Source organism: Pan troglodytes, chromosome 10 (genome assembly GCF_028858775.2).
Source record: "Pan troglodytes isolate AG18354 chromosome 10, NHGRI_mPanTro3-v2.0_pri, whole genome shotgun sequence".
In the NCBI taxonomy this organism is placed as follows: Eukaryota; Metazoa; Chordata; class Mammalia; order Primates; family Hominidae; genus Pan; species Pan troglodytes.
In genome coordinates this window covers 110601143-110613445 of record NC_072408.2, presented here as the reverse complement: position 1 = coordinate 110613445, position 12303 = coordinate 110601143, and the positions used below count along the sequence as shown (strand labels likewise).

At 44.6% G+C, this 12303-nt stretch overlaps 1 protein-coding gene across 4 annotated transcripts in view; it reads left to right on the top strand.

The window, feature by feature from the left end:
* The window catches only part of NT5DC3 (5'-nucleotidase domain containing 3), a 74164-nt gene that overhangs the window by 39156 nt on the left and 22705 nt on the right, over positions 1-12303 (top strand). For all 4 annotated transcript variants that reach the window (XR_010148142.1, XR_008538561.2, XM_009426122.5 and 1 more), the window contains exons 5-10: positions 2411-2501; positions 4058-4195; positions 7089-7149; positions 7574-7676; positions 7821-7922; positions 12177-12258. Coding sequence is in view for 2 of the 4 variants with exons in the window: in XM_009426122.5 (XP_009424397.1) it covers positions 2411-2501; positions 4058-4195; positions 7089-7149; positions 7574-7676; positions 7821-7922; positions 12177-12258 (577 nt within the window). In the remaining 2 variants the exon portion in view is untranslated. The remainder of the gene's footprint in view (positions 1-2410; positions 2502-4057; positions 4196-7088; positions 7150-7573; positions 7677-7820; positions 7923-12176; positions 12259-12303) is intronic.

Sequence of the window (12303 nt, the reverse complement as noted above, 5' to 3'; positions counted from 1 at the left end):
TACTGCAGCCTCATTTTTGTACCTATAGTTTAAGTTTTTACTAGGAACCTTGTGAAAAGCTGGGGTGGTTCCTTTCACAGCCACACTAGTGAAGCCTCTCTATAGTGCTTACATAGACCAACTGTTCTATACGTGGTAGCTCCTGTGATCTTCTCAGTGACATCAGGAAATAGGTACTTTTATAGTTCTCTGCTTTAAGAATGAAGACTTTGAGACCCAAAAGGGATAAATTACTTATCAAGGTAATATCCCTAGTGATGAAGGGAGCGGGAATTTGAAGCCCTGGCAGACTCATTCAGATCTGTGCTCCTAACCTCGTGTTTCTCATGCAGAGCCGGGGAAAAGGAGCTTCCACTTCGATTTCAACGCTGGTTGAGGCTGCATTCAGATGTGGCCGGGCAATCTGCCCATGCCTGCTGCAGTTGTGTTTGGCTCTTCGTTCGATGCAGCTGCTTCTTGGGGAATTCAGCTGGCAGATTTCACTGCGTCTTCTGAGCCGCCATTTGGTTGCTTGGCTCTTGTGGATGCAGCCTGGGTGGCTGTGCCTGTGCCTTAGAGGCAGCAGTGGCTTCCAAAGGGCAGGGAAATAACTCTGACCCGGCCGAATCACTTGACTTTTTATATTTTCTCTCCAGTGTTAGAGCCTTAGCAGCGTGGACACATGACTGCTGCTACTCAGCAAGGGCTGATTTCCAAGGTCACTGCCTCGAATGATCTGGCTTAGTGCCAGTGTCTTATCTTATTTCTGGAGCAAAGATAAAGGGAGTCCGGTGTTTCTGTTTTTTCAAAGGCCAGTAGTTGTAACAGGTTAATCAAGATGAGAGGCAAAATATTAATGAATCCACTCAGATAACTTTTTAAAGTAATGTGGGTGATGGAGACGGGAGGAAAGAGGTTGAAGTGATCTTTTTGTTAACGTTACATATCAAAACATAAATGATATCGTACATAGGTTTTACTGTGGACCATGTGGTTTTGTATGCTAAGCAACCTGTTGTGTTAGTAACTGAAATTCTTCTTGAATTGTTTATACTCCTGTTGTAGCACAGCGTGACATTTCCTGTACTATTCAGTCTGTTGTTTCGTAATCATTGGTGTCTATTTCTCAAGCACTTTCTCCTCCACAGGAGGGGTGGAGGAGCAGGTGTTTCCCCTCCTGACGCTTGAGAGTGGATGAGTCCAGGTGAATAGGTGAAGGCACCTGCTGTAGTCACTGGTGGCAGAAGCAGGAGTGAAATCCTGGCCACTGACTTCACAAATCTTTTTTTTTTTTTTTTTTTTTTGGTATGTGGAGGAGGTGGATTCATTTGCAGATTCCAGAGGCAGGCAGATGGTAGATGAGGAAACTGGCCTTCAGTGTCACAAAGCATTCAGGGTCATGTCCTCTCCAAGGTGGTGGTGCCACAGGGCTTCCTGCCTCATGTCACGGGGTTTAGTCCACTGAGCGTTGGGTGTGGCAATTCCCATTCTCAGCACCTGTATTAGTCTGTTCTCACATACCCGAGACTGGGTAATTTATAAAGAAAAAGAGGCTTAATGGACTCATAGTTCCACATAGCGGGGGAGGCCTCACAATCATGGCAGAAGGCGAAAGGCATGCCTTACATGGTGGCAGGCAAGAGAGTATGAGAGCCAAGTGAAAGGGGAAACTCCTAATAAAATCATCAGATTTCGTGAGACTTATTCACTGCCATGAGAATAGCATGGGGGAAACAGCTCCGGTGATTCAGTGTTCTCCCACCAGGTCCCTCCCACAATCTGGGAATTATAGGAGCTACAATTCAAGATGAGATTTAGGTGGGGACGCAGCCAAACCAAGTCAGCCCCTATCTCAGGCTAGAGTATTGGAGGGCAGGAGGATGTCTGATGGAGACAAAAACAATCTTTCTCTGCCCTAATATATTAAATACATTAAAACAAAAGCCAGCCCACCCCAAAGCAAGTCATTAGGAAGCCTTGTGCCTTAGTGGTGTGAGAGCCTGGACCATAGAGCCAGAAAGCCTGGGTTCTAATCTTGACCTACCACTTCCCACTTTGGTGACCTTGAACAGGTACATGACCTTTCTTTGCTTCAGTTACCTCAGCTGGAAATGGGAAGAATAATGGTGCCTCCCTCCTAGGATTGTTGAGAATTACAGGAATGACTAGGTGTAATTCATATCTGGCCTATAGTACATGCCATGTAATATTAACTATTATTATTCCTGCTCTTGTTACCAATAGAACAGTAGTAGTAGTAAACATAGTAGCATCTTACCTGATATTTGTGGCATTTACTTGTGGCACATTTTGCCTCGTCATGATGACAGTGCCTTGCGCCTCAATTGAAAAATCCCAGCACTGCACAGGGGTGTGAAAATCATTGGTTTCTCTAGTTGAGCTCTTTAACTGCACCATCTGGTTTTTCCAGAGGCCTCAGTGTTGTCCCTGATGAAGAAGTCATTGAAATGTACGAGGGGTCCCACGTGCCCTTGGAGCAGATGAGTGACTTTTACGGAAAGGTAATGAGAAGCACTTTATTCATTTAAAGCAGCCTTTTTCCTTCTTGAAACATGGCCTTGTCGAACTTACCTACTGCTTATATGGAATGGACAGGGAAATTTGAGATTGTGTGTTGAGAGAGACTAGCATTTGAAGGGGACACCCCCAGATTCTTTCATGATTCTCCTTTCTGAAGCACTTCCTCCCCACCTGATGAAGGCTCTTTTCACCTCCCACATACCTACCCCATTTGCCACCCCATCTCCAGGAATGTCCCTAGTTTCTGGAGTGGGGCTCCAGAACAGATTGGGGCTGTCGGTGTGACAGCTACTGCTTCCCCTGACGAATGGCTGTGAAATGCCAGAGTTGATGGCTACACAGCCACCCTTTTTACCTTCAGGGAAACCTCTGCTTTTCTATCTTTTGTGGTTCTCTTTCCACTCAGAATTTTTGCTTCTTGTCTTACTAGATGCACTCACTTACTTGCTTTGTCAAAATGAAATGGACGATGCCCGGTCAGCTAGTAAACTTAGTACAGACAGCCCCTGACTTACAATGATTCTACTTAGAATTTTTTGACTTTACAATGGTGTAAAACCATCGCAATTTCAACATAAATTACAGTATTCAATAAATTATATGAGACACTCAACACCTTATTATAAAATAGGCTTTGCATAGGCTAATATAAATGTTCTGAGAATGCTTAAGATAGGCTAGGCTGAGCCATGATGTTTGGTAGGTTAGATGTATAAATGCATCTTTTACAGTGGGTTTATCAGAATGTAACCTCATCATAAGTTGAGAATCTATAGTGTAAATCGCAAGTATTCAGAGAAGGGCTCTTTTTTAAGCTCAAATGTGGGCCGTGAGGTTCGTGCTCCAGTTCAGGAGAATTACATGAGTTTTTATGTCATTATGGGCAATAATTTGTTTGCTGGCTTTCCTCTGTGTTTCCTGAGTGTGAACCGGAAGTGGGAGTGAGCACAGGAGAAATTGGGAGGGGAAGGGTGATTAGACTCTGGGGGAAATCAGGGCATTTCTTTTGATATCCTAGTTATACTTAGAGTGAGACATCAGCTCTGCTGTGAATGATAAGGAACAAGGGGAACATTTTACTTTTTTTTTTTTTTTTTTAAGGCAGAGTTTTGCTCTTGTTGCCCAGGCTGGTGTGCAGTGGCGCCACCTCCGCTCATTGCAACCTCCACCTCTCGGGTTCAAGCGATTCTCCTGCCTCAGCCTCCTGAGTAGCTGGGATTCAGGCACCCACCACCATGCCCACCAAATTTTTGTATTTTTTAGTAGAGACGGGGTTTCACGATGTTGTCCAGGCTGATCTTGAACTCCTGACCTCAGCTGATCCACCTGCCTTGGCCTCCCAAAGTGCTGGGATTACAGGCATGAGCCACCACGCTCAGCCCATTGTCCTTTTTTATTATTAGAACTTTTCTTTTTTGTGTTGATGATGGGATCTCGTTTAGTCACGGAAAAGGCTTCCTGCTGTTCCTGGTGCTTCGTGGCTCTGTCCCTTGCGTGGGCCCCTGTTTCTAAAGCATTCCTTCCACCCTGTCTGCAGAGCTCTCATGGAAACACGATGAAGCAGTTCATGGACATCTTCTCCCTGCCCGAGATGACCCTCCTGTCCTGCGTGAATGAATACTTCCTCAAGAACAACATCGACTATGAGCCTGTGCATCTGTACAAAGATGTCAAGGTTGTATCCACAGTGAGAGATTACAGTGCTGAGTCTGTTTCAGCCTTTTCAGTGGGAGTCACAGAGTCTTGAACCTCCTTTCTAGGTTAGGTGTTTTAAATAGTCTCTTAGCTGGGACCTCTTATATGTGGTTTAACCTTGAACATTATAAGAAAGATGTTGTTACATCAGGAGAATTGGAAATCAGTCAAAAGTTTTGTTAAAACGAGATGGTGCTGACACTGTTATCTCAATTTTTGATCCTTTCTGACCAGAAGACCAAGGCCAGGGCCGGTGCACTTGGCCAAAGGGATGATGGGGATGGAAGTCCAGCCTGTACCTACTCACCCGTGAGTCTGCCCGAGCAAGGGTGCCTCTTCTTTTTTTTTTTTTGAACAGAGTCTTGCTCTGTCACTCAGGCTGGAGTGCAGTGGCGTGATCTTGGCTCACTGCAACCTCTGCCTCCCGGGCCTCCCGGGTTCAAGTGATCCTCCTCCCTCAGCCTCCCAAGTAGCTGGGATTACAGGCGCCTGCCACCACGCCTGGCTAATTTTTGTATTTTTAATAGAGACGAGGTTTCACCATGTTGGCCAGGCTAGTCTCCAACTCCTAACCTCAAGTGATCCTCCCATCTCAGCCTCCCAAAGTACTGGGATTAAAGGCTTGAGCCACCACGCCCGGCCAGGGTGCCTCTTCGTCACATGGGTTACATTCAAGCTCCCGGCTGGGGGGCCTGTGCCACTGTAGTTGCCCAGAAGGGATGCCTTTTTCCTTTGCCTACAAAGGTTCCATGTGGCTCTCTAAAGTCCTGCAAAAGCCATGCAAGAATCCAGCTGGGGGACGGGGGATGTAGACAAATGTAAATGTTTACGTGAGCATATACAAAGTCCTCACTTACTGTTGCCCATAGGATCTTGGCATCCGTGACTTTAAGTGAAACCGTGTGCAACAGGTCCTTGAATAACGCCAATTGCTTCGATGTCATTTTAGTTTTGACAAGGAAAAAAATTGATTTTGCTTTATGTCGTTTCACATAGAGTTGCAGTTTCTAAGAACCTACTGAAGATGTTAAGGACTTACTGTACAAATCATTTGTATTTATAAATTTATGTATTTTATGGTCACATGTTTATATATTTATATATGTTCTTTAAGCTGTATGAACTTTTTAGTACTAAAAAAGTTTATTTTATTTTATATGTATTTACATAGTTATAATATATTTACAAAAATATGTGTTTAAATATATTTTTTAAAGATACATATTTACACATTAAAATATTTTTGTTATATATTTATAAGTAAATTTAAGTTTTGGCAGCGTGAATCCTGGGTTTTAGGAAGATAGAGGATAAATTATAGTTTCTCAATATCAGTGTGGTATTATCCAAATTGAATTTAGGTATTTAGTTTCTGTTCTCTTTTTTGTGTATACACTTTGTCTTTAAAAATCTGTAAGAATCACTTGTAGCAGCCTTGTGCATTCGTAAGGCGAGATGTTGATTTGAAAGCTCAGTTTTTACTGCAAGTGTTGCTACCACCAAGAGCAAATACTTGTGTAGAGCTTAGTAGGTCCTAGGCACTGTTCTTATGAGTGCTTTAGGCATGTTAACTTACTAAATCTTCATAATAATGCAAGGTAGGCACTATTCTTACCATTTTACAAATAAGGTCATCGAGGCACAGTGAGGTTGAGTTGCTTGCCCAAGGTCACACAGCTGGTAAATAGCAGAGCCTTGATTTTAAGCCAGGCAGTCTGACTTGCATTTAACTGCTGCCTTCTGCTGCTGGTGTGAAATTGAATCAGGCTTGTGCTGAAAGGTAATTGAGGTTGAGATTGCAGTCCAGAAGTGCTCACTCTTAACAGAAATCTCCCAGCAACAGTCTAAGGCTTAGACACAATTTTGCTTGCAGCCCTGTCTCCTGCTACTGGCTCTAGAAAGTTTCCATAGGCCTCTAGGAATGTCACCACGTAGAGGCTCTGGGCAGTGTCACCTGCCAGTGGGACCCTGTTTTGACACCTGCCAGCTATCATGCTGCCATACTCCTGAACCCACAAAGGGTTTAACCACCTCCTCTTCCTCTCCCTGGACCACATCTCTGCCTGAGCTACAATCTCATTGCCAGTTCGTTGCCCTACTGGTGGTACCAAAGAGAGAAGGAGGAACCTGTAAGCTATTTGTCTCTGTCTCTCATTCTGTGTTATAGAATTTGCCGTTGGGGTCTAGGGACGGAAAGGGCACAAAGATAAAAGAGCAATAACTCCCTTTGTCCAGATGGCCAGGGATCATTTGTTCACAGTACTGCATATAAATTACTGTCTATCATGTGGGACTTTATTCAGAATTATTCACAGAAATTACCTCTTCCAAGCACTCTTTTGAAAATTCCATTGGAAATTGCCACCATCACCATGGAAACTTTGGCTTTCACAAGGGGCTGCCTATGAAAATGGACCAGAATTGGCTGGGTGTGGTGGCTCATGCCTGCAATCCCAGCACTTTGGGCGGCTGAGGCAGGTGGATTACTTGAGGCCAGGAGTTGGAGACCAGCCTGGCCAACATGGTGAAACCCTGTCTCTATTAAAAACACAAAAATTAGCCTGGTGTGCTGGTGGGCACCTGTAATCCCAACTACTCTGGAGGCTGAGGCAGAAGAATCACTTGAACCCAGGAGGCAGAGGCTGCATTGAGCTGAGATGGGACCACTGCACTTCAGCCTGGGTGATATAACAAGACTCTGTCTCAAAAAAAAAAAAAAAAAAAAGAAAACAGACCAGAATTTAGATTTCGTGTAGGGCCTGGATTGTCAGACTTTGTAGGGACAGAAGTTACCATGACTGCCATTTCACTTGTACTGTTACTCAGGCTGTCTCAGTTGTATTTTCGCTGATTAAAAATGTATCTTTTGGCAGGATTCAATTCGAGACGTCCACATCAAAGGAATAATGTACAGAGCAATTGAAGCAGACATTGGTATGTGCTCAGCAGTATCACGAAGAGAGTTTCAGCCTTTCCGTTTCTTTTGCAACCATGCCGGCATTTTACTTTGCATTCCAGGTGCTAAGCAGGGGCTGCATGAGTGCTCTGTAAGGACCTGGCATCCTGGCATGTTAGCCTTCTCCTCTTTGTCCTGGAACTTGACATAATTCTGACTTAAAAGGAGAGGCACTGGCAGCTATAGCCACTTAGTTGTTTCCACTTAGACCGAGGAGGCAGGGTCTTTGTGAATGATGCACCAGATGTACCCATGTTCCACCGGACAAAGCTTCTTCCTTAGGGCCTTTATTCCCTTTCCTGTGCCTAGGACAGTGCTGGACCCAAACCCCCATTTAGAAAGTACTTGCAGATTGACAAATATCATGCTGAATCTGTGTGTGAATTTTTCTCTTGCTCTTAGAAAAGTACATCTGCTATGCTGAGCAGACCCGCGCAGTGTTGGCCAAACTGGCTGATCATGGCAAGAAGATGTTTCTCATCACCAATAGCCCCAGTAGCTTTGTGTAAGTTGCTCTGTGTTTCATTGCTAGCTTCTGGCACACTCCTTGTATCCCATTTGTTTTAGCAGCTGGAAATTGGAAAGAAAAAGTTACAGACATAGTTAATCTCTTTAATGTTAGACTAACCTGGCTGACTTGTTGCCCTAGGGACAAAGGGATGAGTTATATCGTTGGGAAAGACTGGAGGGACCTGTTCGATGTGGTCATTGTTCAGGCTGAGAAGCCAAACTTCTTTAATGATAAGCGAAGGTGAGTGTTTATTTTTCTAGGGGACTAGATTTTATTCCTTTGCTGCTGTGAATATATAGATGGTGTGTCTTGGTAAAATCCAGTTGCAAAATCATAAGCATGTGAGATTATAGCTTTTGAATTTTAACCCTTCTAGCAAGTAATCATGAGGAGAGTGACATGAGCACGTAACAGACAGTTTGCATGCATTGAAAGGGTTCTCAGTTCAACTTGAGCTACTTCAGACCCATGAGGTAGGCTTGAAGAAAATGATTGGCAGTGACGAAAAAGCCAAACTTATTATCACATAGTAAATTAGATCTTTAGATGCAGACACATTGTGAAGCATCAGAAAACAACAGCAACAACAAAACTGCCTGTTGGGTAGCTCTGTAAATAGAGCTCTCATTAGTGTGTTTAAAATTGCAGTTGGATTTTGCAGAGCTGCTCTGCAACACAGGTTTTGCATCACGTGCGGTAAATCTCTATTAACGTCTTAATATCTTCCTGCCACTGTAGCCGTGGGAATGGGGAAGCAGGTAAGTTTTAGGTTGTGACAGGGACAGAGTGTGCTGTTAGTATTTAGTGGGTAGGGATCAGGGAACGCTAAAATATCTTTTAACTTGTGGGACAGGCCTGTTCACCAAGAGCTGTTCTCCACAAATGCCCACAGTGTTGAGAATCACTGCACTAGGGTTCTAAAAAAATTACTTGTATTTGTATAATAATGGGCAAGTTTTGAAACACTTTTACCCCCATGTTTATTCTGTAGCTGGTAAGCAGGTAGTCTGTTCCTCTCTGTTAGGTGATTTGAAGCATCAGGGTGTGGTGCCCTGCAGTTAATGCTTTAAATTCCTCTTGTCCCAGTTTTCCACATGTCACAGTGACTCCAGGAAGAAGAGGCAAACCAAGAACCATGTGCAGGGACTCAAAAATGCTTGGTGGGACTCAAGAAAATGAGTGTGATGAAAAACAGCTATAAACTGTGGCTTGCTGCTTTGTTACTATTTTGTCCCACTGACTGGCGGCTGGAGTCATCCCAAAGACAGTGGCAAGGGAGTTCCTACATGGGAGAGCCGCAAACCGTCCCATGATGGGGCTGGTTGGGATTCCAAAGAAAGAAGCACTAAACTCTGGGGTGATCAGTGCAAAGCACTTATTAGAGGAACTGACTTACAGAGTGGGCTGCTGTGCATCCTATGGCACAGGGTCCCCAACCTTTTTGGCACCAGGGACCGGTTTCATGGACGACAATTTTTCCAGCAGGTTTGTGGGGGTAGGGTGATGGTTTCAGGATGAAACTGTTCCACCTGAGATCATCAGGCATTAGATTCTCATAAGGAGCACACAACTTAGATCCCTTGCTTGTGCAGCTCACGATAGGGTTCCGCTACTATGAGAATCTAATGCCACCACTGATTTGCCAGGAGTTGGAGCTCAGGCGGTAATGCTCTCTCACCCACCGGACGCTCGCCTCCTGCTGTGCGGCCCGGTTCCTAACAGACCTTGGACTGGTTTTGGTCTGTGGTCCGCGGCCCGGGGTTTGGGGACCCCTGCTCTGGCAGACAGGAGAGAAAGGGATGTTCTACCTAGGTGTGTCCACCAGGAGTGGGTCAGGATGTGGAGTTTATTGAGGGTTTAAGGAATTTGGCTCCAGGCCAGGGCTAGTTTCTTCCAGTGTCTTGGGGAGTATCGTAAAAACCTTTATCGGTGTCTGGGAGTTTTGAAGCATGCAGAGGAAAACATGCACCTAGCTGGGTCAGAGTGGTCAAAGGCACTCCTGTCCTAGAGGAAGAAGTGGGGGAGGTTGGGGGCCCTACAGTAGCTGATATGATGCCCTCACCATTTTCTTAGTGGATTCTGGGGTGTGGTCAGGAGAAGGGCCCTGTCTCTCTTTTCACCAGAGAGCTCCTCTGCTTTGTTATGTTTATAAAAAGTGAGGGGGCAGGGTCCTGGACTCGTTTCCCTGGATGGCGCAGGCAGGGTGTCTCAGCCCTCTCCCCCAAACATCTATTTTGTCTTTGTTCTTGAAGCCTAGGGTAAGAGCTGAATAATTCTCCATCTGTATTCATCCTTGTGTTATTCATAATAATGAGAGGTCAGAAACAACCTAACAGCCCTACAGTAGGAGATGCCTAGTTAAATTTGGAATAGCCATGTGAGGGGGTATTACGCAGTCATTAAAAATGATGTACTTGGCCGGGTGCGGTGGCTCACGCCTATAATCCCAGCACTTTGGGAGGCTGAGGCGGGCGGATCACAAGGTCAGGAGATGGAGACCATCCTGGCTAACACGGTGAAACCCCCTCTCTACTAAAAATACAAAAAATTAGCCCAGCATGGTGGTGGGCGCTTGTAGTCCCAGCTACTCGGGAGGGTGAGGCAGGAGAATGGCGTGAACCTGGGAGGCAGAGCTTGCAGTGAGCCGAGGTCATGCCACTGCACTCCAGCCTGGGCGACAGAGTGAGACTCCATCTCAAAAAAAAAAAAAAAAAAAAAAAAAGATGTACTTGGGCCGGGGTGCCGTGGCTCACACCTATAATCCCAGCACTTTGGGAGGCTGAAGCCAGAGGATTGCTTGAGCCCAGGAGTTTGAGACCACCCTGGGCTACATAGGGAGACTGTCTCTACAAATAATTAAAAAATTAGTTGGTCACACCTGTAGTCCCAGCACTTTGGGAGACTGAGGTGGGCGGATCACCTGAGGTCAGGAGTTCAACATGGTGAAACCCCATTTCTACTAAAAATACAAAAATTAGCCAGTCATGGTGGCATGCAACTGTAATCCCAGCTACTCAGTAGGCTGAGGCAGGAGAGTCACTTGAACCCAGGAGGCAGAGCTTGCAGTGAGCCAAGGTTGCACCACTGCACTCCAGCCTGGGCGACAGAGTGGGACTCTCTCTCACAAAAATAAAATAAAATAAAATAAACTAGGTATGGCAGTGCATGCTTGCAGTCCCAGCTATTTGAGAGACTGAGGTGGGAGTGTCACCTGAACCCAGGAGGTCAAGACTGTAGTGAGCCGCGATTGTGCCATTGCACTTCATCCTGGGGAACAGAGTGAGACCCTTTCTCCAAAAAAACCAAAAACGTATTTGGGAAAAAAAAAAGATGATGTTGTATTACTGTAAAACATGATGTATTTAAGAAGATGTAATCACTTGGGAAATTGCTCACAATATTAGAGAAAAAGGATATAAATTAGTGTACACAAAGTGATCCTCATTTTATAGTCATGAAAGAAAGATAAATTTCATAAAAAGACTGAAACATGAACTGAAATGTTAAGTGTACATGGTGGGTCTAGAATTCTGGGTCGCGTACCTTTTTTTCATTGTATTTTTCTGTATTACAATTAGGTAAAAAAATTATTTTTTTAGGGTAACACTTATTTTTACCTTAAGGCAAACAAACTGTGAGTCCTTTGGGCTAACACTGCCAGGGTGAGGAATGAGGCATTATCCTTACTTCCCAATTTCCACCATAAATTAGTGCTTCTGGTCTTCTGATTTGTTTTTTATCTGGAGTGGCTTAATTTCAGGTATAAAGCCAGAAAAATATACTAAGGCAGTATTTCCGTAAACTTTTCTTCATAAACAGGTTTTCTGCATGGTCAAATAAATCCGGGAAATCTGGGTGAAAGAAAGTTGATTACAGCAGGGCTTTTCAGAGCCATCAATAGCTTTTTAAGAGGGACATATTTAGTGCATGGTGTTTTCCAAATTTATATGACCCTGGAATTCTTTTTTTTGTTTGTTTTTGTTTTTGAGATGGAGTTTCTCTCTTGTTGCCCAGGCTGAAGTGCAGTGGCACAATCTCCACTCACTGCAAGCTCTGCCTCCTGGGTTCAAGCGATTCTCCTGCCTCAGCCTGTTGAGTAGCTGAGATTACAGGTGCCCGCCACCATGCTCAGCTAATTTTTGTATTTTTAGTAGAGATGGGGTTTCATCATGTTGGCCAGGCTGATCTTGAACTCCTGACCTCAGGTGATCCACCTGCCTCAGCTTCCCAAAGTGCTGGGCTCACAAGAGTGAGCTACTGCGCCCAGCCCCCTGGAATTCTTTTTTTTTCATGGAACACCTTTGGATACTGGGCTTCACACAATTTGGGACGTATTGAATTAGGCCAGGGAATGTGATGGTGGAGTTTTGGTTTCGGGTTTTTTTTAGGTTTTTGCAGGGAGCTACTTCCCGTGATAGTGAATAACTCTGGTATTTCATAGAGCAGACAGCCTGTACTACTCCATGTCATAATGTTTCCCATTTCTGTTGTTAGGCCTTTCCGAAAGATGAATGAGAAAGGTGTCTTACTCTGGGATAAAATCCATAAGTTGCAGAAAGGCCAGATATACAAGCAGGTATCTCATGACCAGCTGATCCTTTTTGTTGCTTTGCTTTGTGGT